General features: G+C 32.4%; 1 protein-coding gene across 2 annotated transcripts; it reads right to left on the reverse strand.

Moving 5' to 3' along the window:
* Nucleotides 1–1,833: 1,833 nt before the first annotated feature.
* On the reverse strand, nt 1,834–26,684 carry LOC143235316 (uncharacterized). Of its 2 annotated transcripts, none has more exons than XM_076473342.1 (5): nt 26,488–26,684; nt 22,676–22,834; nt 14,780–14,880; nt 8,765–8,918; nt 1,834–7,842 (listed from the first exon to the last, which is right to left on the reverse strand). In XM_076473342.1, the coding sequence occupies exons 2-5, from the start codon at nt 22,767–22,769 to the stop codon at nt 5,867–5,869; spliced, it is 2,325 nt and encodes a 774-aa protein (XP_076329457.1). In that variant the 5' UTR covers nt 22,770–22,834; nt 26,488–26,684; the 3' UTR covers nt 1,834–5,866. The 2 variants fall into 2 exon arrangements, with proteins under 2 accessions (XP_076329457.1, XP_076329456.1); XM_076473341.1 differs by having other exon boundaries at nt 8,765–8,936; nt 26,488–26,683.
* Between the last annotated feature and the right edge of the window lie 993 nt (nt 26,685–27,677).

The following is a 27,677-nucleotide window of genomic DNA, read 5'->3' on the forward strand; positions in this document are numbered from 1 at the left end:
GACGGGGATCCCTCGTTTTCACTGCACAATACTTGTCACAATACGTGTAAATGGTCTTACGCTGGCCACATTTCACTGAAAAAAAGAAACAAATTTATAATACATTCATAATTGAATATAACATAATAACATGTGGATGGGTAGGGACTTACGGGGCACCCTGTATATTAATTCATATATCTAAACGTGAAACTTTAGAGATCCAAATAAATGACCTTTGTAGGGTGATTAGATCGAAATGTGTGGCGAAGAAGATATTAAATATAAAAACAAAACTACAGGATGGCCCGTAAGTCCCTACCCATCCATATGTTATTATAAACAACGTTATAATACTAATGATGAGTTGAAGGCAGCTGTTACCGCGGCATTTGGAACAATAACCCCTGCTATATTGAGAAAAATGTCTCACAGAATATGGTATTGCATAATACTATGCAGTGAGAATGAGGGACAGCAAAGAGATACACTGGATACATAATATATGTAGATGGGTATGGACTTGCGGTTCACCCTGTACAGAATAAATTGGAGATATTAATAAGTGTTTCATATACATAAAACACCAAAAAATGCAAATATACATCATACAAATAATATATCAAAAAGAAATAATGACGTTATTGTCTCATCCATGTAATAGTTTTATCTATAAAACGAAACATTAGGTATGATAAATAATAAACACTTTTCTACAGATAACCACGTTATACCATATGTCAATCAAACAAATGAGAAAGGCTATTTTCGTATTTTCAAAATGGTTATTCTTCCACTTGGTTATCACAAATTTAAAACAATTTTATAACACATTCTTTACTCATTGTCACCAAAATCATGAATACACTTTGCTTTTTTTTTCTTCAAAATTATAACATGAAATATAATCTATCCACGATCGCTTGTAGTTTTGTGATGTCTTTTTTCCTTCTCCTAACATAGGCCTAAGAACTGTAACAAACCGTGAAAGGTATTAATTTTTATTTGACGGAACAAACCTGAACAAGATTTTCTCTTATATAAATGGAATTGTGTATTTCGTGTTGTGTGCATTAATAACAATTACACCATTTTGTTTACCTGATCAATTTGATTACCATGGTGTTGATATGACATATAACGTTCTCATAGTTTCACCACGTTCTTTATAGCAAAATGTGTATAGATTTGTCATCTTGATAAATGGTTTTATTACCAGAATTAAACATTCCATTTTCTAAGTAATAACAACAACAACAAAAACAGGCAATCAGCAGCTAGATACACTGTATTAACCAGATTCTTTTGTCAGAAATTTAATAGTGTGAGTTGACAAAACAGTTCCATTCAAGTTAAACTTTCTATTATTGTACCTGTTTTACGAATTAGAAATCTAGGTCATATTTTAGTGCACTGGTAGTGGAAGAACTAATTCTAAATTGAAGCAGGTCATCCAGTTAAGAATCATCAATTCCATAAGGTAAATAAAAACTTCCAAATCAAAAGCTATTATTCAATTAAGTTACATTCTTTAATATTAGCAAAGTCATACAATTAGACTAACAACCAATTATTATTTGACTTTATGAATCGAACATGATTTATATATGTTGCATTTATTAAAAGTTAAATCAGAATTATCTGCATTATCAATCACTAATTTTGAGGTGACACGCTATAAATTAAAATTGACTGTTAAAGTTCAAAAATAAATCATCTGACTTCACAGTGATTTTCACCTAGATGTAATTAACTTACTATTAACCTTAACTTCAACACTAAAAATTATTTTCATCACAAATTACTTTAGTATTGTTAATGTATTTTAAGTAGCTCAAAGGAAACTGTTAAGAATTTTAATTATGAAATATTTATTTCCTGGAAAAAAGTTTTTGTACAATAGAAAAACAACTTTAATACAAGTAAAATTCCTAGAAGTTTTAAAATTAACTTAATGATATGAAATATTCAGTTGTTTTCATGATGCTTGACTCTCAAATTTCATAATTCAAGACAACTCTGTAAGGTTATGATTTTTAGTTTGGAATTTCAATTCGCACTATTCTAGAAAACAGTTTATGTCTCATTATATGATATATATATATACAAATAATATCTATATAACAATTAGCTGAGGAAACTTTGGTTTGAGGTAATTATCAATAAGTCAGTAATTATGTAACTGTTTTTTCTTATCTGTGGAATTCTGATATAAATACAAATGGTATGTGATGGTGAACATTGTTCATTTTTCAATGGTGAGTTGTTCATGCATTACAGATAAATACCTTCATAAGATTTGTAAATGTAGGCTTCCTTCATACCTCTGGTAGAACTTAGTGGACCATGAAGTTCCTTGTTATGATCTGTGTTTTTCTCACTGCTGTAATGTTGAGAGACTATGTTAGGCATTAGTTGGATGAGACTGAGATTACACCAACTATGCACATGCTGAAATATTCTGCTACAGAGAGATTTGATTACACTTAAATTGTACTTAATTATATACCAGGGCCATACATGTGGCACAATCTAAAAACATGGCTGTTGGTTAGCAAACGTAGCACTACAGAACTGTCAAAATACTGCTACAGGCCTGAAAGTTAACTATCACTGTGTAAAATATACCCATGTATCTGACTAAACTGTTTGAAACAAATTTCACAAATGTGAATTAAAATCCAGAATACCCATTTTTGGCCCAGTTTTAACTAAACAGCACTGTGCTGCCATATTAAATCTTGTTCATTTACACCAGAATTGGCTATTTCATTATTGGAGATCTTTACTCATTACAGATGAAAGTTGATTTCATGTTTTTAGTTGTGACAAATTTGTACAAAGATGGTAGTGCCAGGGTGAATGTTATAAGGCTTCCAATACCATGGAGTTTGATTGTTACATGATGGAAGTTCCTTAACTGCATGACAAAATCCAGATGACATCCTACATCGTATTTTAAGATTTTTGTAGGTGCCATCAAAGAAAATTTCACAATGGTTCCAGACCCCATACCATCAAGTTATTCAAGGATTACTTAAAACAGACAAGGATGGAGGTGGTGGAGTAACCAGCAAGATCACCATACTTACATACCCTCAAACCAACATGTCATGCAAATCTCCCTGCCAATGTTGTGGATTTATGACAAGCTTTGACACAGAAATGGAATGCCATGCCTCACGTTTACATCAGACTCATCATTAGAAGTATCCAAAGACATTGTCAAGAATGTTTACAAGATCAAGGTCGTCATACCTCTTACTAGAAGTTAATTATAAACTTTATTTTTGTGTTCCACAAGTTTCATGTTGTACACACAAATGGATTATAAGTTCATTTTTGAAGGTGTTGTTCAATAAAGTCACATGTTATTGGGAAAATGAAAATTCAAAGATTTGAATAAAACAAGCTTATAATAAAGGCTTCTTCATTGTAATTAACATTTCTGTTACCTTCATTATTTACAGAAGTGTACAGCCCCATTCTTCTTTTTGGCTTCCTTAATTTTTTTGGACAGTGTATTTTGAAAGTTGGAGATCTATTAAGACCAGAGCTCAAAAGAACTTTGCTTGGAATTAAAACAAGGTTCATTACAGTTCTTAAAAAGTATTTTAAAATAATCACAGGTTTTGTCTTTTGAAGTCTTATGTTTGATTTCTGTCAGCACTGATGCTGTATCACTTTTGTAAATTTAGTTTGTTTCATGCTGTACCTATGCTCAAAAAACATTAGAGAACTTTGTACACATTTGATCTAGGCCATACTCAAAATTGGGAGTACTAAGTCATTATACTGTGCAATCATTCCTTCTAGGCCTACTACCTGTACCAGGAGTACAAAATCAAGTTTGACTTGTTTTGATAGGTGTGTTCAATGGTGGTAATGTATGTGACAAAAATAGACCTACCTTGATTGCAGTCTGTTAACATTAAGCTTGGGACTTAACCATAGTGTGTGAATTGCTCTTCATATTAGAATGTTAATGTAATAATGGGAAAGTGCATGTTCAATGACAAGTGGCTGGAGGACATTTGGTATAGTCATTGGTTAGTCCAACAGCATGCATGCTAGATGCCTATTGCAAGATGTACACAAAGATATTTCAACTTAGAACAGCAGGCATTAAGACTGTTCACTCACATAGTGAAAGTTGAAAACAGTTCTAATTTATGTACTTTCTAGTGTATGCATATATATAAATGTAACTGCAAATTACATGCAACACAGTGAGATCTTGGTCTACAGAAACAAGTACTGGGATCATTACAGGAACTTACGTGCCTAGAGATCTGTAGACTACATCTAGGCCTATGTGTCCAAAGGCTGCCAACCTATACAAGACTATTACATCTTTGATGAACATATGTGCTTAGAGATAAGATGTAGATCATATCTAGGCCTATGGAACCTATACAAGACATTCAGATACATGGAAACACTCAAAACAGAAATTCTTTTGACTCTGAAAACTGTTAGCATAAGTCATACAAGTGCAATAAAAATATTGGATCACTTTATCTGTCCATGTTCTTTTATAGTGATATTTGTAAAGCATTTAAATGTGGGTAAGACAGAACAGCCTATTTGATAAAATTTTCATTGGCACCATACATAAAATATCAGTAGATTTTACAGGAACAAGCTGGTGATTCTGTGTTAGTGCTGGATGAGAGTCTAATCAAAATTACAAGATACAAACAACTTGACTTTCAAGTTCATTACTGGAAAACAGTTGGAACAGGCATTCATGTACAATTCAGAAGAAGAGAAAAACTATTTTCGGAGTAAAGAATCTCTTCAACTGCAAACAAATAAATTTATTAAGCAAGCTGAAAAAGCAAAAACATTCACTTCACCACTAAATCTAAAGTAAACAGGAGACAAAGGAAAAAAAAACTTGCTGAAATAAAATAATCACAACAAAGCTCAGGAGATACAAAAGTTGTGAAAAATTTGGGTACACAAGTTCAGTGCAAACGTTTGTGCTTAACACATTTCCTGCTTGATAATATTTTTGAGTTTGAAAATTTCACTGCCTATTTACAAGTTTAAGCAAAATTCAGCAGAATGAATGAATTAATATTCCTCTTGCAGCATTATGTTTTTAAATAAACAGCATTCAAAAACATGTTTACAGGCTTTAAAGTTGTCTTATTCATGGTCTTAAATTAAGTGCTAGGAACCCTATAAAAGCACTTCTTTTGTCTCTCTACTGTGTCACTGAGAGATCAAAACTGACGTTTTTCTTGTGATTCTGATATCTCCAATTGTTATTTAAAGATTCTGAAGACTAGCATATGAAACAGATGAAGAAAGCAGAATTTATTAACAAGTAACACCTTCTGTGTGGTTATATCTACCATATTCAGAACTTTGACTTTAATTCATAATAAGATGTACTTCAAGAAGATAATGAAAGGTGAATTTATTAGTAAGAAACACCTTATTGAGGGTTTTATCCACAATACTACTGCCTTGGTTTTAAATCCTGATAAGGAAGTACTTGAAGCAGAGTCCCCTGGTGCAACATAAATAATTTCACAAAACAACAATGCTTGACTGCAGGATTCGATTCCCTGAAGAGGACATACAAGATGGAGGAAAGTGTCCCTTACTGTACTTTAATTTTATGTTATATGGTATGTTACAAAGATGCACAAAGGGATATCTAGCCTGTGTCAATTGCTGGTATAAAAACCCAACTTATAGCATTGTGAACCTTCAATTAAATTAATGGGGTATGTAGGATGCAATTTATAACACTATAAGCTTTCATAGTTAACTGATGAAATATGAAGACTACATTTCTCTCCATTAAGTATTGTTTTATGTTGTCTGAAGTTATTACTTCCTACAAAATGTATTCCACATGTGTTCTTTGATGTCATATTAAGTGATTCTTTGTACCATAATTTTCCAACCCAGTGTGTGTTTTTTGATGTCGTTTTAATTCTGAGTTTCTTCCAAACTGTTTTTCACAAATTGCACAACTGTAAGGTTTCTCTCCAGTGTGTATTCTTAGATGACTTTTTAAATCACCCTTTGATATAAACCGTTTACAACAAATTTCACAACTGTATGGTTTCTCCCCAGTATGTATTCTTTGATGATTTTTTAAGATACTCTTTGTACGAAAGTGTTTTTCACACACTGGACAACCATATGGTTTCTCTCCAGTGTGTGTTCTTTGATGACATTTTAAATCACCCATAGATATAAATTGTTTTTCACAAACTTCACAACTGTATGGTTTCTCCCCAGTGTGTGTTCTTTGATGTCTTTTTAATTCTGAATTCCTTCCAAATTGTTTTTCACACATTGAACAATGGTAAGGTTTCTCCCCAGTGTGTATTCTTTGATGTTTTTTTAATTCAGAGTTTGATCCATACTGTTTTTCACAAACTATACAATTGTATGGTTTCTCCCCAGTGTGCATTCTTAGGTGATTTCTTAATACACCTTTTGATATAAACTGTTTTCCACAAACTTCACAACTATAAGGTTTCTCCCCAGTGTGTAATCTTTGATGATTTTTTAAGATACTACTTCCTGCAAAATTTTTACCACACACTACACAATTGTAAGGTTTCTCACCAGTGTGTGTTTTTTGATGTCTTTTTAATTCACTGTTTATTCTGAATTCTTTTTCACAAACTGTACACCTGTAAGGTTTTTCACCAGTATGTATTCCTTGATGTGATTTTAAGGTACTCTTTGTACCAAAGTGTCTTCCACACACTGGACAACTGTATGGTTTCTCTCCAGTATGTATTCTTTGATGTATTTTTAAGTTACCCATTGTTACAAATTGTTTTTCACAAACTGGACAACCATATGGTTTTTCCCCAGTATGTATTTTTTGATGTCCTTTTAATTCACTGTTTGTTCTAAATTGTTTTTCACAAACTGTACAACTGTATGGTTTCTCAAAAGAATGTATTTTTTCATGTCCTTTTAATTCACTGTTTGTTCTAAACTGTTTTTCACAAACTGTACAACTGTATGGTTTTTCCCCAGTGTGTACTTTTTGATGTACTTTCAAATCACTGTTTCTTCTAAACTGTTTTTCACAAACTTTACAACTGTGTGGTTTCTCCCCTGTGTGTATTCTTTGATGTATTTTTAAGTTATATTTTGAGAGAAACTGTTTTCTACAAACTATGCAACTGTAAGGTTTCTCCCCAGTGTGTATTTTTTGATGTATTTTTAATTGACCATTTGTTCTAAACTGTTTTTCACAAACTCTACATCTGTATGGTTTCTCCCCAGAATGTATTCTTTGATGTATTTTTAGGATACTCTTTGTACCATATTGTTTCCCACAAACTGTACAACTGTATGGTTTCTGACCAATTTGTATTTCTATATGTTCTTTTAATTCATCATTTGTTCTGAATTGATTTTCACACACATCACAACTGTATGGTTTCTCCCCAGTATGTATTATTTGATGTATTTTTAAGTCACTGCTTGATCCAAACTGTTTTCTACAAACTCCATAACTGTAAGATTTCATCCCAGTATGACTTCTTTTGTCTTGATTAAAATAACTATTTCTCTCAAAATGTTTTCTATAATCATCACAATGATTTGATTTCTCTCCAAATTGTATCCTTTTTGGTTGTGTTTGGTTATTCATTGTTTTAAATTCTTTTTCACTGACTATACAACTGTATGTTTTACCATTACACTGAGATATATTAAATTCTTTTATGTTATTTCCATTTAAAGTTGTTTCTCCACAAATTTCATTGTTTGGTTTGGAGGATTTTATATCTTCTGTAAGGTATTCTTCTTGTTTTATACCATGATAACAAGGACACTCACCCATACAATAGATGTTTGCACTGGTCTTTGTATCTAAAAAAGATATAAATGATACCAAATTACAGTTAACAATACACTTGGTGGACCTCTAAATATATTTAATGTCCTATTGTGAGAAATACAAGTACCATTATGAAAACTGTAAAGCTAAAAGCTAATTATAATGTAATTTTCATAGTGTAATTTGTAAAACATATGTATCTGAATCATAATAACAATGAAAACAAACTATGAGTAACATTCCACTTTTAAGAGATTTTTAGTAGATGAAATAAAATCACCTGTAGAAATGCATGTATTTTCTAATTGGAAGTGGTAAATTATCAATGAATCTAATTTGTACATTTTAACATTAATTAAAATGAATAATTCAAAAGTTCTATGTGCAAATCATAAATAAACATTTATAAATGTTAGAAAATACTAAAGGTTTATCACTATATCTGGTTTTTATTAAGGTATCATCCCTGTGATTAAAAGCTATTTGATCACAGTCCCGACCACCCCAGATTCTATACAGCTAGGAAGGTTCAGCTAATCACATAAACAAAAATAAGTGACAAGAATACATTCTCTGTACAGTTTGTAACATTAATCTACTGAAACAGGTTTCAACCACTAATCAGAAAATTTATAGAAGAACCAGGATGATAAACACTGGTCACTAAGAAAATTTTTTGTTTATTTTATAGAAATGATTGATGTTATCCCTGTTGAGTTTTAGACAAATTTAATCTTATAATTTTTTTACATATTTTGTTGTCATTTTATCACTTCAAAACCTTTCACACAAAATTTTTCACTACAAGTAAAAAAAGACATACAAAACAGATGTGTATACTTCAAATTAAATCAGTCTCATATGGTTCAGCAATCTATAAAATATACCAAGAATTTAACCAATATTTTCAAGCCAGTGTCAATGCACTTAACAGTTTTAGATCTTTGTACTTACCAGAAGTATTTTCTAACACAGATTCTTCTTGAAATTCAGTTTTCATTTTCACATTCACATCATGATAGTTTGAATTATCCAGATCATCATCATTACTGTCACTGAACTTTGAAATAATATCATCTTCTAACAGATCACCAGGCTGCTCTGTTTTCTTTTGGACAAATACAGCCTAATATTAAACAGTTAGTGTAATTATTACACACAGTCTTCACAGTTTACTGGTTTAAAACATGATGGTATAATTAATCAACTTAATACTTCAAACTTATACATATTTGTAAACAGTAGCAAAACTATTTAAATGCTTACACATCTTTTTGCCTTATCTATAACTAAGCAAAAGAAAGAGGAAAACTTTGAAGAAAAGCAGTTTCATTTCTGTTACATGAAGTTCAATATTTTGAATTAATATACAAAAAAATTTATTTAAATGGAAACACTTAATAACTATTTTCCTGTTTAAGCAACTTGTAAAAAGCCTTATACGGATATAACTGAAGTTGTATATATTTAAAAACGGCTGGTATGGGTAGAGAAAGCACTAGTAGAGGAGTGAACAATGTTTCGACCTTCTTCAGTCATTGTCAGGTTCACTAAAAGTGGGCTTTCTCGTCATCATGCATAACTGAAATTTTTTTTTGATCATTTAGAGTTTTATGTAGCAAAGCATTATGGTATCTACATGAAACAGTGGGTACTATAGAGTGAGAAAAAACAAAATACATAGAAAATTGAAAATAAAATACCCAATGAAAAGGTTTTCATTTTCTGTTCATTAAATCTAGCTACAAAATAAAATAAAAATACTATAATCTATAAAAATCCCCAAATCTGAACAGCTTCACTGTCTATGATACCTCTGACCTATATCAATGGTAAATTGGGAGATAAAATGTCTCTATAATAGTGCTGTGATCTGAGTATCGTGAAGGTCACTTAATGGTACACCAAGTTCTCATACAAAAAACATTGACAAGCAAAGAAACTAGCTAACTTAAAGCCTTATCAAGATAACTTCCTCTCTATGAATTCTATGGAAACTAAATGGCTATACAACAGTAGGAACAACATGGAAAAGCTTGTTGTTGTATTTCTCACTCCAAATTAACTACTACCTGGTGGAAAATCTTGCACCAATGACATGCCTCATGTCAAGGTAACAAGACAGGCAAGAGCAGGTGATTTTGTTGCAATGTCAACAAGTTCATTCACACAATTACTAACATGGCCAAGAAGTATGAAAAATTAAATAATGATGATAAATAATGACAAAAAGGTCAGTGTTTTCCAAATATCCAAGAAAACTGGATGAGAACTCACATTAAGTGATTCCAGAGCCTTCAAAAAGTGATGTAACACAATATAGCTCATATAGTTCATGTACTGTTTTGCCTTAAAATAATTCACAGCAAGGCAAATTGTATATAACAAAATCTGTGAAGGGGATTATATGATTGCTCACTTCAGCAAACTATGACAGAGCTCATAGGACCATATGGTTTCAAACCATTCACAAAAATAGAAACAGAAGAACAGTTTAAAATGTATTCAGAAGAGATAAGACCATACCTGACTTTTTCAAATGGCTTAAGAAGAGGTCGCAAGTAGGAATGGTAATAAGACCTGGTGTAATGATCTGATCATTGCACTAAAACTAAACTGCTGAATATGTTAAATAAACATTAGATTATGGTTAAATTAAAGTCTAGGAACTTTGTCATCCACCACAGGAAAAGTAGCACTTTTCAGACAGAACACAGTAAAAGGGCACAATCCTTGCTGTTGCCAAAATGCATGCAAATGATTTTAGAAGAGAACATGCAACTATCACAACTACATAGATTTATGTTTAAAACAAAGGCAAGATTTTGATTACTTAGATAGTTGAAATAATTTTAAAATGGTAAATAACTGGATAGTCTAAATTCAGTTAGTTGATTATTTACACAAACAAATTGTAATCTCAATTAATGGATTAGTTTATGAAACATTAATCAATGTAATCACTGCTCATTAGTAATCAGCTAAATAATTCAGCACTAGTAAATACAAAGTTTCCTTGTATGGTATAGTCACACATAATTCAAATAATTAAAGTATTTCAATTTATTAATGATGAAAAAAGGAATTAACCATTTCATGACAGGTTGGTATAGTTTGCATACTCGTTTGCACATTAAGTATTTATACTATCACTTGTGATGCAATGTTTATATCTTCAAAATATTTGGTAGACTTTCAGTAAAGATTGTGTTTTGTGCATAAAAAATTAGATTTTTAATGAAGTATATTTACTAAAGATTTGTTTTTGAAGATGTTTACTTTGTTTATTTACTTTTCCTAGTGTGTAGTAGTTTTTGTGTTATGATTAAAAAAATTTTCTTTCTTCCAAAAATCTCAAAATCCCTAATACATTTCTAATGTTTGTGTTTGGTAAGACTTTATATTTTGACTGTTATTTTCTCTATTTTAACCACCATAAAATGATGCTTTTTTTGTTATGGAATGACTACAGATTATAGCACAAAAATACAAATATTTAATCAAAATAGCTTAAGTCTCATAACATTACGTATTTATTATTTTTATTATATTGACCTCAGTTAGTCACACCTAGCTAACATTACCTAACTTGCATTGACATGGCACACGTGCACTCATATTACTGTATCCAATATTAGAAAACTTACCTTTAGTCTTTGAAAAGTGACCCTGTGTTGGCTGTGTTTCAGTGGATTAGTGTTTAGTAACATAGAATCACATTTCAATTATTATACATTATATATGTGTATAGATTATTAATTTTTAGAATTAAGTTATTAAACTTATTTTTCTTAAAATATAGAATGATCAATAAAGAAGTAAAGCAAAATTTCTCTTCTAGCTACAGCCCTTGAACTTGGTTGCTGCTGGATGCAGGTTGCTAAGCCTTTTAAAATTTTGCACATGGAAGACATGAATTTTTTTTAAGGCTTTTAAATATATACAGTTGAATAACAACAACAACAACAAAAATATAAATTACTATACTGCAATACCATAGACTTCTACTATAATTTATGAAGCTAGTAATTAAGCTGTATTTAGATCTAAAAAAATATGAATTTCAAACAGACTAATGACACAACTTACCTCCTTGAAATCTTGATTCGAAAGAAGAACGTAGCTGTTTAAGAGATTAAAATGGTTGCAAAATCCACTAGAGGATATTTTAAGAAATCAATTGGTTATTCATGTGTCATATATTGAAGTAAGTATATATAAGAAACCATTTCCAAAAATGGAAAGAGATGAACGAGGCCACTGTTTTGGATTCAGCACAAAAGCCACATCTCAGTAAAATAAAAAGATACAAGGTTCTTATTTTATATTATAGATAGTCAAGATTGGTAATTTAAGTTCCTAATAATGTACAATACTTCAGACTTAGTATTTTGACATCACAAACATCTAATCTGAACCAGTGTTGCATTTAACATACCAAGTGATTCATAAAAATTGATTTCTCAGTGTGTTCTTTTAATATTTACTTTTAAATTAAGACATTAACTAATTTATAATACTAAACTTTGAATTTTACTCTACAATTTGACACCAAAATTATTAACATAAATTCATAAAATAGAAGTTTAATAAAACTGAATGAAAGTCAACAAACATGATGAAAGGGCCTTTTGACCCATGACCTGGCATGATAAGGTTAATACAAAACCTACAGAATAATGCATTTTGTATATATTTGGACAGATATTTTTTTTAAAGTAAAAATCAACAACATACTAGATGTGTATGCAATACCAGTGACTGAATGTATTTTTCCAAGTGAGCTTTTGATAACCTTGTGTGACTTGTATAAAATCAATGCACCAAAAGAGATTAATATTGTTGTTGGTCAGCTACAGTCAGTGAGCTACAGACTTCAGAAGCTATAACTGTAATTAACACCTATTAATTGGAAAACTACAGAATTGGACATATATTCTTAACTATGTATTGTGTAAGTCCTGCCCGTCCTCAAAAATTGTAGAATGTTTGTATGCATAAAAATCAGCAATACATGTTTTACAAAAGAGTGCGAGAATATTTTCTAAATTTCTATACACTCATGTGATTTATGTAAAACATAGCTAGTCGAGAGACAGGAGAGAAGAACATTATTGGACAGCTACAGTTAGTGTACTATAGGCTTAGGAAGCTATAATTGTGATTAATGTCTATTAATCAGAAAACTACAGAATTTGACAAGGAACATTATAGTTTTCAAACATTACAAATTGTTCAACTCCAGTGAAAAACGTTGGACATTATTATTTCTTTTAGAACAATGAACACCTTCATCAGTAAAAAGTGAACTTGTAACTGGTGTCAGGCCAATAAAGCCTAGCTAGCATAAGCAAGGTGCAACAATATCAACTCAGAATTAATTTGCTTGTCATGGACCTAAGATAACATTTATCTTTGATAAAATATTCAGTTATAGACTGGATATAAAACTCAATATTGTTTGTAAGTTTGTAAAATCTTGTATATAAACCATCATTTGTAATAAATATTAGTAATAACCATTATTATAAACTGTATTGTTTTTGTGTTTGTATAAAAAAGAAGGAAATTGTATGTATCAATCTTGTTAACAAATAACATATATTTAATACATATTAAAAGTTAATCAACTCCTAAATTTAAATTTCTGGTTATTTGAAATAGAAAATGTTAACATACAGAATATAATAAATCAGAGAATCATCCAAGATAAATTATAATATGTTACACCTTACAAGAGAAACAAAAATGCATTAACCCTATCAATTCCTTTAACAATCTTAGACACCTCAACCAGATTTCCTATAACTCATTTTGTCAAGAGGAAACAGTTTCAGAGATATTAACCTATTCTTATTTTAAAAACTCTAACAGTCCTATAGCGAACATTTTCAAAAAATTAAATGTCTTTCCTGAGTAAAGTGCCCAAGATTGAGGATAACACTCCACATTGGCCTTAACACTTACTTCAACAATGAAATTATTACATCTTTAAACTTGAAGACAATATTTCTCAAGACACAACTTAAAATCCTATGTGCCCTACTGCTAGCAGCAGCACACTGGCTAATCAACCAACTATAACTACAACCATTCAGATAGACCTACAAAAAATTGAACCTTAGGTGTGGTAAGCAAAGTGTGTAATCTTGTAACAAAAGAGAATCCATGGATACATTAAGAATCATCCATGTGTCCAGGTAGTAGTGCTTAATATAATCAAGAAGAATCTTTGCTGGAACAGTGCCACAGCTTTTGTGTACAAGGGACTTCATCAGCATATTCATTCAACTTACAAATACCTCATGTTGCAGAAGAAAGAAACAGGTAACCAAACTGTTCCATTCCAAGGTGTTTTAGTCAAAATAAGCATATTCCCTACAGAGTTCTGTGCAACTAAACTGTTAAAAATACTGGTAAATCATTACTCTGGTGCACTGGAGGGACTAATGAATATTATAACTTTACAATGGAGGTTTCACAATAGAAACTCTGATGCAAAGCTACAGTGAAGATACAAGTTTACCAAACAGAGCATCAACATCTATGGACTGGAACAATATGGTGGGGCTAAAGTTGAGTTTTTATACATCACACTATATCACTGTCATTATTATGGCAAATTCTACATGGAATAAGAGAAGTTTTATAATTAGTAGAAAAATCCTAAATTTTAGGTTTTTCTTGTACAGCTAATAAGGCTTGCACAAGTAATTACTTGAAAATTTACTCTAAGTTCTAAGGAGACAGTAATTATGAAATACCTATGGACTAGCAATATTACTGTTGTAAGAAGAGCTGTAAAGAGTTTATTCAGAGCAATGAAGCAAACTTGTAGTGAATTTCTTCAGCTTGTGACTACAAACATGTTATTACCAGTTAGTCTCAACAAAAAGTCCAGAAAGTGACAATTGCAACCATATATCCTCTATGATAACACAACTGTAAAGGTTTTAATCTACAACTTACCTCAGTTGTTTCTATACCTCCCTCATAAATATCTTCTTTCTCCTCTTTTATCATATCAAACTTCAAAGTGGTATGTTCTAAGTAATTGGTTTTTCCTGTAGCTACAAATATAAACAGTACAATATGTTAAAAATTCTATTACACATTACTGAATTCTTCATTAATATTAACACTGTAACACAGTAACCCACTACAATACTGGTACAGTGAAAGATTCTTAGTACTACAGTGGAAATTCCTTGATATATATCAGGATGTTTCATGTAACCACTTTCCTTTTTATAACTTTTAAAATACTATTTTCAGAAATGTCCTTATAGTTATTAACTGCATTATTATAAATATTTTTCTTGCATATGCAATTCTGTATACTACAAACTGTATTAAACTATCCCTAAGTAAATCTTTTAACAGCTACATAATTTGCTATTTCTAATATTAAACTAATGTTCCTAGTTTCAATGCCACCCCTGTGAAATTTACTTTCACTTGCTAAAACATTTGATAAGTTATGTTGTTAGAAATTTAGATGAAGCATAAGAAAGACAGAAATAGTCATTTTGGATTCTAAAGACTGTCACAGATAAAATTACTACTTTCTTCATTTCAGATATGGGAAGAGACGTGAATGAGCTGTGAATTCATAAAACCAGTATTCTGTAGCAGAGGTAGTAACAAAAAAGGAGGCCTCTGTAGTATCTTTTCTTTACTGAAATTCATGTTTTGGAGAAAAACAAATTCACAAACAAACTGTTTGACTGTTGTTAAGCACTAAGCTATATCACAAGCTATTTGTGTTCGACCCAGATTTATAAGTTTATTTTATTCACCTCAGCTATTGTTGACTAGTGCTGTACTCTATATGCAAACCTTTTTCTTTATGCATGCTACGAAGGCCTTCTACTCTCCACTACTGGATTGGAATCAAATTATTCCAGCATGCCCCTCATGGAGTTCATCATGCATCACTTTTCCACTGTGAAGAGTGTGACACACACGATGTATGCAACTCCCTTTTTATGTTTCTACAAAACTATCACTTCCAAGTCTGCCAGAAGATATATGCATTGTAGGAAAGTGAGAAAGAATGATGGAAATTGTAAGTGGAGAGAAGTATTCATCAGAAATACATTTTCAGTATTGGAAAATTATAACTTCCATCCAAGATTAGATAGAATCCCACACTGATTAGGTGGAGGGACTGGTTCAAGGGAATGATATAAGTATGCCTTGAATGGATCCAAAGGCTATCCCTGGAAATAAGGGAGTCAAATCTGAAAATCTGGTAAGGAAAACCACAACACTTCTGATCAGGTATACTCTTCGGTCATCCATGAAAAGCATAGTAGGGAAGCGCACATTCAAGTGGGAGAGAATGCAGGCAGGATAGTGATCCTAACCCTGAAATATATATATGTAGCTTAATTCCACAATAATAAGAGTGGGTAAATCAATGGACGTGTCCAAAGCTGTATAGTGGCTACAGTACAACAAACCATACTAAGTAGGTAAACTACATCCACAACCCATGCCACTGGGAGCTGACAGCCATGCAGTGATAGGATGAGGATCATATTGCCTTTAGCTGAAGTTCAAGAGCCCTAAGGGAGTCCAGACCCATTCTGACTCCAGAGTATGATACATTAGCTTTTATATACTGATACTGGAACCCAATGTTTGGTATCAAAAAGATTTTTATGAAATATAAGTCAACTAATCCAACAGTAAAACCAACCAGAATCATCAGAAAAGTAATAACATCCTTGTAAAAAAAAGAGAAAAGGCAAAAAAGAAAGAACTGGAACAATCCCCCGTACCTCTGCTTTGATCCACAACATAAAAAGAGTACAATCATGGGAAGAAAACAGACAACCATAAACATGTGTGAGGAATGATGTCAATTAGTTCTACTCTAAATACAAAAACCCAGCCATGGGGTACTAATATCCATGTGGGGGTAGGATGAGGGCTCCCAGTAGAAGGGGTGAGCTGCAATTTGACATCTCACTTCTTAGTAATTTTATAGCACAAAGTGTAGGATATTACGTGATCTACACCTGCAAAACACCACTGCTGTATTTTACACTAAATGGTTATAGCCATCTTTGTGTGGAACATTTCAGGAGGGTGCCTCCACAGTTGACCACCTCATAAGCTTGGAAATGGTAAAAATTTGCACACTTTACTGGAAGAAAAGGGAGAGAAAATGCATTAAAGAGTCCAGAGGAACATCATCACCTGAGATAATGCAATGGGTGGCCACAAAACCACATTTTGAAAAGCAAACCATAGCAACTTATTCAATACAAGGCATAACATAGATGAGCAGTTATCCTCTTCTGCTTTACCCATGCAGTCCATGTGTAGTATGGTCCAGAATGTGCAAGTAGAAAGTAATTAGAGAAAGTAATTACATCATGAGATTACTGATCTACAAGCAATCTTGTAGAACACCCCATTTCAACAGTGAATATTGTGAAGCCATGGAAATTAAAACACAAGTCAACATGGCTATAAGGTACAGATTTCTAACTGAAGAATACCTGTTCAGGTACCACATGCCACAGAATGGAATATATGTAAAGAATAAATGAAGCAAGGCCCACTGAAAAGAAAATAATGTATACATATAAACTTATCCTGCCAAAGTGGCACCGAAGATTGAAAAATGGCCACAGGTGAAAGACAAAACCCAATGAATAAGAATTTGAGATTTGGTGTACATAATGGGAGATAAATGTGTTAGATGTAGTCTACATGCCCAAGTGTATGATTTCCTCCAATGGCCAATGAAGATGATTTGCAAAAGAAAAAGTGAAAAGTTGGATTTGATGAGGAGACACCCTGAACAAATTCCAGTGGGAAGAAGACAAGGAGAAATAAGCCAATTGAATCAAATGTTTAAATAAGGAAGACTAAAAGAAGCAAAGAGGCTGGGGTAGGTGCCATGGAAGGAAGCCATGCATTCAATATAGAAATGAAGGGTACAGGCCAGACATAGAAGTTTGTCCAGAATGGGATAAAGATAAAGATGAAAAATCTAAGGAAGGAAAACAGATGAAAAGGAGGAGTTATCTTCCCAGAGAGAGACCTTGGTGGCTAGATGAAGAAGAAGATAGATGCAGTGGTAAAACTTACATAAAATATTAAGGGCAAACAATTCAGACCATTAACATCCACTGGTGAGAAGGAAGAAATATGTTGCAAGAGAAAGGTGAAATATGGAGCATGAGAAAATAGGATCAAACAGAGGAAAAGTTAGGTGAAGGAATTAAGGACCACATTAATATCCCAGTCTGGAAGACTAGGCATCTGGAGAGATGAAAGATATGGAAAGAACAAATTAACATGGTAAGGACAAGGAAAACATATACCCAATAGTACTGGGAAAAATAAAAGGTATGGGATAAGGCAGTCTGCTAATTTGAGATACAAAAGACCAAAGACCCTCAGTTGAAAACTATGTGAGGAACACAGTCACATAAGCCATGCTAGATCAGTCATCAGGTAATCCCTAAGGAAAAGACCAACTATGGAACATTTTTATTTGCACTGATACACTTCCAGTCAAAAAGGACATATGGAGCTGGCCAAAAGGAAAACTACTCAATAAGAGAAACCTCATATCCTCACCAAGGACAGGATAAAAGCCAAGTTTGAAGAAAAATGACGTAAATGGTGGAATGTAAAACTGGTGATCAAGGTTGAAGAAGAAGGAAGGGAAAAAAGGAAAGGGGTACTAACGGAAAACGTTGCAGTTGGCATAATGATGGATACCACAGTTAAGCTGGCCAATAGAAACCAATCAGAAGAGCTCAACAGAGAGTGGTATAGATGAGAGAAACCACCCAATGAAGTAATCAGTTAGTACAAACATAAAGAAATGTGGGAGACAATCCTGACTGAAGGTATCAACAGCCAGACCTTTAGAAAAAAGGAGAGAGGACCAAAAGAGGGATAATTTGTAATTAAGGACTGTAGAAAATGCATCTGAGTGTGAAAAACCCCACAGGTTACAAAGCTACTATAATACAAGGGGAACTAAAGACCACTCCATGTGATATATTTTATCAGGGCAAGAAAGATGATCCACTAAAAGACTGAATACATCTGGAATGTAATATATAATGAGATTGATGTGTAAAACATATAGGAGATATAATGGATGAAAGCAGAGAGATCTTGATCAGTTGCCCCCTTGGTGATTGATATTTGTTACCATCATAAAATTGTTTGAATGAATCATCACCAGATAGTGTCTAGCAAGATCAAAAAAGTGATTTAAAGCCTGATGGACCTTTAGAAAGTTGAAGATACTGATAATGCAAAGACTGTTCTTTGACAGACTAACAACCTGAAGCCTCTTAGTGAATGACCCATGCACCCCAGCATACATGAACAATGTGTATATTGACAAGGAGGAGGAAGTGCAGCACCCACTGATGTATGGGCCTTGTCCAACTATCAAAGCAGCCTGCCAACAGGATATGTGGAAGGGTAATGAAAGCTGCCAAGGGATCCAAAGCAAGGTTCCATTGATGTGAAGAGTGTGATAAAGGTATCATATACATGGACAACTGAGGAGGGATCACTGATGTCATTGAAAATCACATTCCCAAAGAACATTGCAAGCAGAAAGTGTGAGAGCTGAAATGGCATCACAAACTAACATTTCCATGAAAGAACTTCTTCAATTTGATTAACCAATCCACTTGAGCAGCCATGCAAAAAAGCTGATGAGTATGGTTGGCTAACTCCAGTTCGGAATGAGCCAGAAAAGCCAGTCATCCATAAAGTTGTGAAATCACAGCTGGTGAGCAAAAGCTCTGATGATCCAACAGAAAACATAAGGGTTGAAAGCAAGCTTGAAGGTTAGGGCATAAGATTGGTAAACCAGCTCATGATGGATGAACTGAAGATGCTTATGAGATCATGTTGGGATAGGGATGTGTAGATAAGCATTTAAGGCATCCATCTTCATCATCCATAAGCCTGTAGAATATGCTTACCATAGTGTGAGAAATGATTCATGGTAAAACATGGCAGTTTCATAAATCAATTAAGGTGGGACACATTTCTGACAGGCCTCCAGTCCTGTTTTCTTAGAAACAACAAAGAGTTTGGAACAGAAACCTGGCAAAGTATGAAAAACAGGTTCAATGGCCTGAACTACTTCCAACAAACACTGGTCAGCCATTGGGTCCTGGGGTAGAAGGAAGGAAACAAGTATAGGAGACATGGTAGGTGAGGAAAGAAATAGGATCACAAATCCTTCTGATAAAACTTGAAGAACCCAATGATCTGTGATGAGAGAATGCCATTGATGAAGAAAATCAGAAAGTCAAGTTTCCACCAAACCAGAACCCACTGAGTTGTCACAAATACTGTTGATGATGTAATGTATATCTTCCAAGAATATGATGAGACAAAGCACCCCAAGAAGAAAGGACAGGTAAGGATTTGGAAAGGGAAGAATAAATGAGCAATAAGATAGGAAAAGATAGATGTTGTTGTACTGATGCAACTCCTGACTATAAGGATACAGGGACTGCATCAAATACATAATGATGCAAAAATGGGGCCATATGTAAATCCCACAGATTCTGGTAAACAGAAGCAAGTCAAGGTTGCATCACAACCTAGAAGTTCCTAACAACAGAAAACCATGTACATAAAGCAAGAGCTAAAGACCATAAAGAAGCCAATAAGGAGAAATTAATGGAGAGGATGTCATCAGAAAATATCTTAGAATTTTGGTGAAGAGCTTCAGAGAGGAGATGGGTGATAAAGAGATACCGTAAAAAAGTGGTGAGGGTAAGACAAAGGTGGGAGAATTGGTCAAGAGTCAGACTTACAGAATACTGGAACACCTCCCCTCCCAAACAGGTAATATGGAACCTAACAGTTATTTTCCTTGAAAAGGGCAGTTATCATGATGATATGCAAGAGCAAAATGATTCAAAGCCCACAGGGTGGTGAAACATGCTAGTCGTTTCATATAATTGTGAGTCAAATTAGTAATCATGTATCTGATTATCTGGGGAGGAGAGAAAAACCAAAAATGGATGTAATGATTGGTCATGTAGTAAAGAAGAATGCAGATTATAGAAAAAAGAGATAAAACATCGCATAACTGAGAAACAAAATCCAAAAAGACTTTAGTAAGCCTAACTGAATCCTCAGGAAGGGCATTGGAAGGCACTGCAAAATCAGGAGATGGGCACAGGCGATCAAAGTCCCCATCAGCCTGAACAAGCTCAGCATGTTCAAGAGAAAGAGGGGTGAGGTCCAGAGATAGAGGTTGACCTATTTAATGTTCAATAAATGTTGATAAATCTCCTTCTGGGTCCACCACATCTGAAGTCTGTCTCAAGTGTGATGCCTGAATTGGTAACACAAATTTCAGAATTCATAATTAAGAAGAGTCAACCAAAGACTGAAATTAGAAATAATAATGTGGTTGTAATAAACTTCACAAGTATATTAAAGCTAAACATGAAACAAATAAAGGAGTACATCTGAGCACAACTGCTGCCAAACAAGAATAGAAATAAAAAAGAGAAAGCCAGTTGCATCATGAGTGTGTTATGCTTCCATTGGTAAAGAAGTGGCTCATGGAAATAAAAGATATGTTGGAATCATTTAATTCCAATAGGGGAGAGCAAAAGGTTTGTCATGTGTAAAGAAAAACGTTTGAATATAGAAAAAATTAGACTACAGAAGACATAAAGAGCAAATGCCACAACTGTAAGGGAAAACTGAGGATTGTTTAAATATATTTTCATTATAAATGTAAGAACTTACATAATATTAAATTTTAATTTATTCACTATATTTTGATGCCAAGTTTATTCACAAACAATAATCATAAAGTAATTGAACTGAATTTGTTACTTAGGTATCTAAAAAATTCTTGATATATGCAATTTGACCTGCCCATATCTAAAGGATTTACTATGAACGGATCCTTTGATAACAAAAACCCTATTATACCATTATATATGGACAAGTTGGAAATAATTCAAGTGCCAGAAAGTGAAACAATACGAGAAAAACTTCCTAAATAGAACTGAAGTTTACTTACAGAACCACATGAACAAGCCACATAATTACACTCTAATTTATATAAATTACATAAACTATTGTACTTGTGTTTAAATTAAATTCAAGATTTTTTTATTTGTTGTTGATTACTACCTTACACAACAGTAAAGTGACAGATCTCTTCTAAATCCATTGTCTAATACAAACATTTTGATCAATGAGGGACAACAAGTTATTTATGAGTTTTTATGGTCAGATATAGAATAACTTCAAATAAAGAAACTGTTAAAATATCCAATACCTCCTGTGAAAAGTATTTAAGTGTAGAGCTGTGAATAAGTATGGTGCAAGTACTGTATTGTATAAAGAAAATTAAAAGCATCAGTTCATGTGATCCTCAAAAAGCATCAAATGACAAAGTGTGACCAGAGGTAATGCTCACCATCCTCAAATTACCAGTAAATACAATTTCTTCAAACAATGATAAAAATCACACATAAGCTCTTCAATAGCAATATATGCTGGGTTAATCCTCCATCAGTTACTAGAACACTTACTTTGCACTTGTCAGGCTTAACCTCACTTACAGGTAATGGTATAGAATATGATTACAAAAGTGTCATTCGACTCAGGTTTATGCAACCAAATACTAAAATAACAGTGAGAATGAAACAGTTTTACTGATATACATCCCAAGACAGAAAATAAAATCATGCACAAAAATTATTATAAATCAGTAATGTAAAATTCAGACAACCTGCTAAATTAAAACAGATAAAATTTACACAATTTATACTGGGAACAGAAAATATTTAAATTATCAAATACATATATATATATATATATATTTACTGCCATTTGTTGTGAAAGTTCCATCTTCACTTTTCTCCAGTTTTATATCCAACAGACCATCAGGCTTTTTATCAGAAAATGGTTCAACCTTCATCTTTAATACTTCCACAGTTACAAAGAAGCTTCACATTTATATTCTTATCAAAACTTGCAGCTAGACTACAGAGAAACACATTAATAATTAGATGTTGTTTCCTTCAAAAAAGGTTACAAAGTTTTCAACAATTATGAAAACAATTATATTATTCTTATTACCTTGCTAACTTTCCCATCAACTTATAAGCTTTTTTTTAAGCATGTTTATACCAAAATAGTTACATAATTTGACATCACATTATTTTGAAGCAATATGTCTACTGAGAGACCAAGACAATCTTTACCAACAATTTCATTCAGTTAAACTTGTAGCAGCGTGCTATTACTAGTGGTAAGTCAAATAGGATTTTAGGTTGTATCTATAACAATATTGAATACAAGTCTGAAGGGGTTATAATTTCATTGTACAGATTACTGGTAAGGCCATGTTTGGAATATTGTGTTTAGTCTTGGGCTCCTTACCTTAGGAAAGAATTGTTGGAAAGGGTTCAGAGAATGATTACTATAGTGGAGCCTGGGATGGAGAGGTTAATTTTTTTAAGAAAAACTATCAAATGTCAAAAATTCATTCACTTTGTTTCTAATAAGAACATTGAACAGAGAGACAAGGTTAGTACACAATATGAACACATTTATATATTTTAATGATGAATATAACCTTTATGTGTATCATAACTGTTTTATATTTAATATGTACTCAACATTATGGTTTCAAATAAATGTGATTTCTTTAACACGTATAAAAGACATAGGCATTAATGACTATTAATTTCACACAACTGTGAAGTAACAAATTCTATTTTCATTTCATTTTGGTTTTGTTTACCATTCCAAATTTGTTTTTTCCTTCAATCTTTTAGTTTAGCTGTGAATGTTTAGTTATATTCAAATACTAAACTCACCATCTAGTTGACCATGTTCATTTTAAGTTTGTATGAGTAATTAGACTGTCACCATTTTCCCATAGTGGTGATGTACAGATATTATTCATGATGTAAATTGTGTATAGACCTATAAACACATGAAATGTGTCTTCTGATTTAACTACTGAATAAAATCCATGTCATAAGCTTCAGTAAGTCAGTTCACAAGAGATAGCTAACAGTTATTAATGCTGATTATTACTGAACATTATTAGTAATTTCCTAGATGTATAAATACAGAATATTGTTATTTTTTATTATTATGTTGTTGTTATTTCTGTGTTTTTTCTAACTCCTTTATTTTGACATATTAACTATGATATTTATGGTATTTTGTTCTTTAATGTTACAGCAAGTCTAGGCCAAGCACATATTTATTAACCATATTTTTAACTGTTTGAAAGTTTTAATTTTTCACTTCTTTCTTTGTTAAATTTCAATGAATTATTTTTGTTGTTGTTGTTCTTTCATCACTGGTTGCAGAAACCATTCACTTGTAGTTTAATCCATTACACAATAATAGGGAAGACTGTTGTCATCAGAATTATGCCTTACTAACTTCTCTGAAATTTTACTTGTTCCAAAATTAATACATACAATGTGGCTGTAATTATTATTTAAAGATAAAAACCTTGCAATTCTCCACAATAAAATCAAGAGTACTCAGTTAGAGAACACTCACTATTCACTCTACTCTAACAATTTTCAGAAGAAATAAAAGAAGCTATAATACCATATAAAATACAGAACATAAGATTTATCTAAATCATTAAAACTAATAAGAATCACATGAAGAGAAGTAAAGTTCAGCAATTATGTACTTAGATCACTGGTGTTCTCTTTAACACTAGGTGTGTCAATGTTCCAAATGTGGAATAAACAGTTGAGATACTTTAAATAATTATAAATAGCAAAAAAAAAAAGTGTTACTTGTTCTAACTAATATAATAAACTATTTGGTAATTTTTCAACACAAGCAAAAACTATGGGGTCATTTCATGTCCAATCATCCAGGTTTTGGAAATTTTTTTACGATTTTGGGTTTTCATGTGATTTTACAGCCTCACTATGCAAATCCTAAGAGATATAAACTTGGCTTGAGACCATTTTTGAATTCTGTGAGATTAATTCAGTCAGTGTAGCAAAGTTTAGCCTTCTACCACCATTACTCTTGCAGCTTTAAGCAGCCAAAGTTGCCCGAAAATGAATTCACCAAATATAAAAAAAAAATAATTAAATTTTACAGGGCTATAAATCAGAAACTATTAGATATATTGATCTAATCTTTAGCAATTTTTCATTATATTGGTAGATGAGCACATGTGAATTTTTCAAGGCATTCTGTGGGGGTCACCTGCAGCCCCCTAGATGATTTGTCATGGAATGACCCTATGTTCCATATTTGTTCAAGAGTTTTAGCAAGTAAACATCTATTCCTAGTTATGTGCCTTACCTACAGATCAAAATACAGTTTTATGTTATTTCATACTACTTACATTGTACACATACTATGGCACACATTTTAAACTTTACCTAATATCAAAATAATGGTTTTATGTCTGTTGGAATGAATGAATGCTAATAGATTCTTTGTTTGAAAGTCTATTACAAAGTTAAAATGTTGGTAGTTTGATTACATTAGATTAAAAAGTATTTCTATAATTACATATGTTTCTTTAATACTTCCTATTGGAATAAAACACAATTTTTAAAATATCTGTAGCCTGTATAAATATTTACAACTCATTAATTAAGTTACAAACACTTCCTACTTCATCAACCATCAGAATATTAGACATCAAAATTCTCTTCCAGTTTATCCAAGTTAAAGTTAACAACAATCCATATAAACATAAAATCTGGTAAAACATTGTATACTGTCAACAATGTGACTATCACTTTCCACAAAAGAAAATGAGTTGAAACTACCACTATTTATTTTATCATATCCTTCATTACACACAGCTTATAGCTTTAGATAACACATTTGTTATATTTGACTAATGTCATTTCTGAAGTAGGACATCCAAAATGAGAGTGCTTATTTTCAGTATAGCAAAGCCACAAATGAATCTGCTGTGTACAATGAAGACATTAAACCCCAAAACGTATCACAGTCTCACCAGGGAAACCAAATTGAGAGAAATCTATAGTCTAGAGTCCAGATTGCAAAATTTTCTGATGTTAATACAACTTGAAAGATTCCTGTGTCAGTTGTACTTAGTTGTTTTTTTCAATGGCAGAAGAATTTGACATTTATTTTCACCAAGATTTAATATCAATTTAAATTATGTTTCTTTAAAATATAAAAATTAGTTGGTACATAAATTAATATTGAAATAAATTATTCCACTGACCAGAAAATATTTTTATGATCATGTACCAAATCTCTTCTGTTCTACAAGTTACATTTTTTACTTTTAAATACTCAATATATAAATACAAAAATTTCACAGTATCATAATTTCTAGTTTTTATACTATAATTCTTAATAAGTTTTTAAATATAAATTATAGGCTTAGTCTTTCTGATAATAAGTTTAAATATTTCATATAAACTATCAATCTTTTCCAAGTTGGTGCTTGGTTGATTTGTGCGTGATGGTCACGTAATATCTCAACCCCTTCCTCCCGCTAGTACAGCGGTAAGTCTCCAGATTTACAACTCTAAAATCAGTGGTTCGATTCCCCTTGGTGTCTCAGCAGATAGCCTGCTGTGGCTTTGCTATAAGAAAAACACTCTCAACCCCACCCTCCTAAATAAACTATACAATACAGATGGTAATCGAAAAACCTTCAGTTTTACTGCAGCGATGCCTCATTCCGTTCTATCCCAAACTCAAACCCCTCACAATAATGCGCATGCGTATGGCAATCATCATATTCTATCCTTCTATCCAGCAATGTAGTTTTGAATTATGAACGAGCCTTCTTCGGCCAGTCGTGAGGAGAAACTAGGTTAACTGGCAATAAAGAATAAATGCCTAAATGAAAACTTTTTTTTTTCATTACTTTTGTGCAACGTTTAAAGCAGTCCTCCTTCTTTAGGCAGAAGAGACCGTGTTACAATAAAAAAAGGTTTCATTTAGGCGTGTCGTTTCATTCTTTATTATCATTCATCGATGTTTTAAAACAGCTGTTTGTGAGATAAAAATTAATAAACTTATTTCTCTCAAAGTTCTCATCTCTTAACAGTGAAGCACAATCACTCACGACATTTTAGGTGTAAGAATTTGCCCCTGAAGAGGAAAGGATCACCTTTTGAATGCGCTCAGATTATATGGTATCATACATTTGAATTAAATATACGGATCGGCATGGCCAAGCGTGGTTAAGGCGTTGGACTCGTACTACGAGAATCGCGGGTTCGAATTCCTTTTAGCCGTGGGGCGTTATAATGTTACGATCAATTCCACTATTCGTTGATAAAGGAGTAGCCCAAAGTTAGCAGTGGGTGGTGATGACGAGCTGCCTTCCATCTAGTTTTACACTGCTAAATTAGGGACGTCTAGCGCAGATAGCCCTCGAGTAGCTTTGCGCGAAATTCAGAAAACAAAAAACAAAACAGTTAAATATATTTATTAAAACTACTTGTTTTTCTAACATCATGGATTTAAAGTACAACTATTCTCAAAGTGGAAATACACAAAGTCAAATAATTTAACTTAGGATAGTAGTTCCCTCTGGGTTTAAAGGTAATTAACTCAATACGAATGTTATGGTGCTCTTGATGTTTTTATTAGTGTTAGATTTAAATAATTCGATTCTCAGCGCTTCCATATTTTTTTTTTTTTTTTTTAGTTTGGAGTTTTCACTCTACAGGTCCACAATCCCTTTTCCGAAACCCTTGGTGCCAACTGAGTTTCGGAATTTTCGGATTTTAGAACAAATATATCACCCCAGTAGGGTCCACAACAGCACCCCATAATCAAACATTAATACTGCAGCAAAAACATATGAATACTCACACAAAGTGGATTAAAT

This window comes from Tachypleus tridentatus, chromosome 12, assembly GCF_004210375.1.
Source record: "Tachypleus tridentatus isolate NWPU-2018 chromosome 12, ASM421037v1, whole genome shotgun sequence".
NCBI lineage: Eukaryota > Metazoa > Arthropoda > Merostomata > Xiphosura > Limulidae > Tachypleus > Tachypleus tridentatus.

Excerpts from the sequence above, each read along its gene's own strand:
- LOC143235316 (XM_076473341.1), bottom strand. The coding sequence starts at position 22,769 with ATGAAGGTTGAACCATTTTCTGATAAAAAGCCTGATGGTCTGTTGGAT. Across the intron at positions 14,881-22,675 it reads AACTTTCACAACAAATGGCA|CTACAGGAAAAACCAATTAC; the intron begins GTAAATATATAT and ends TTATATTTGTAG. Across the intron at positions 8,937-14,779 it reads GAGGTATAGAAACAACTGAG|GCTGTATTTGTCCAAAAGAA; the intron begins GTAAGTTGTAGA and ends GTTTAATATTAG.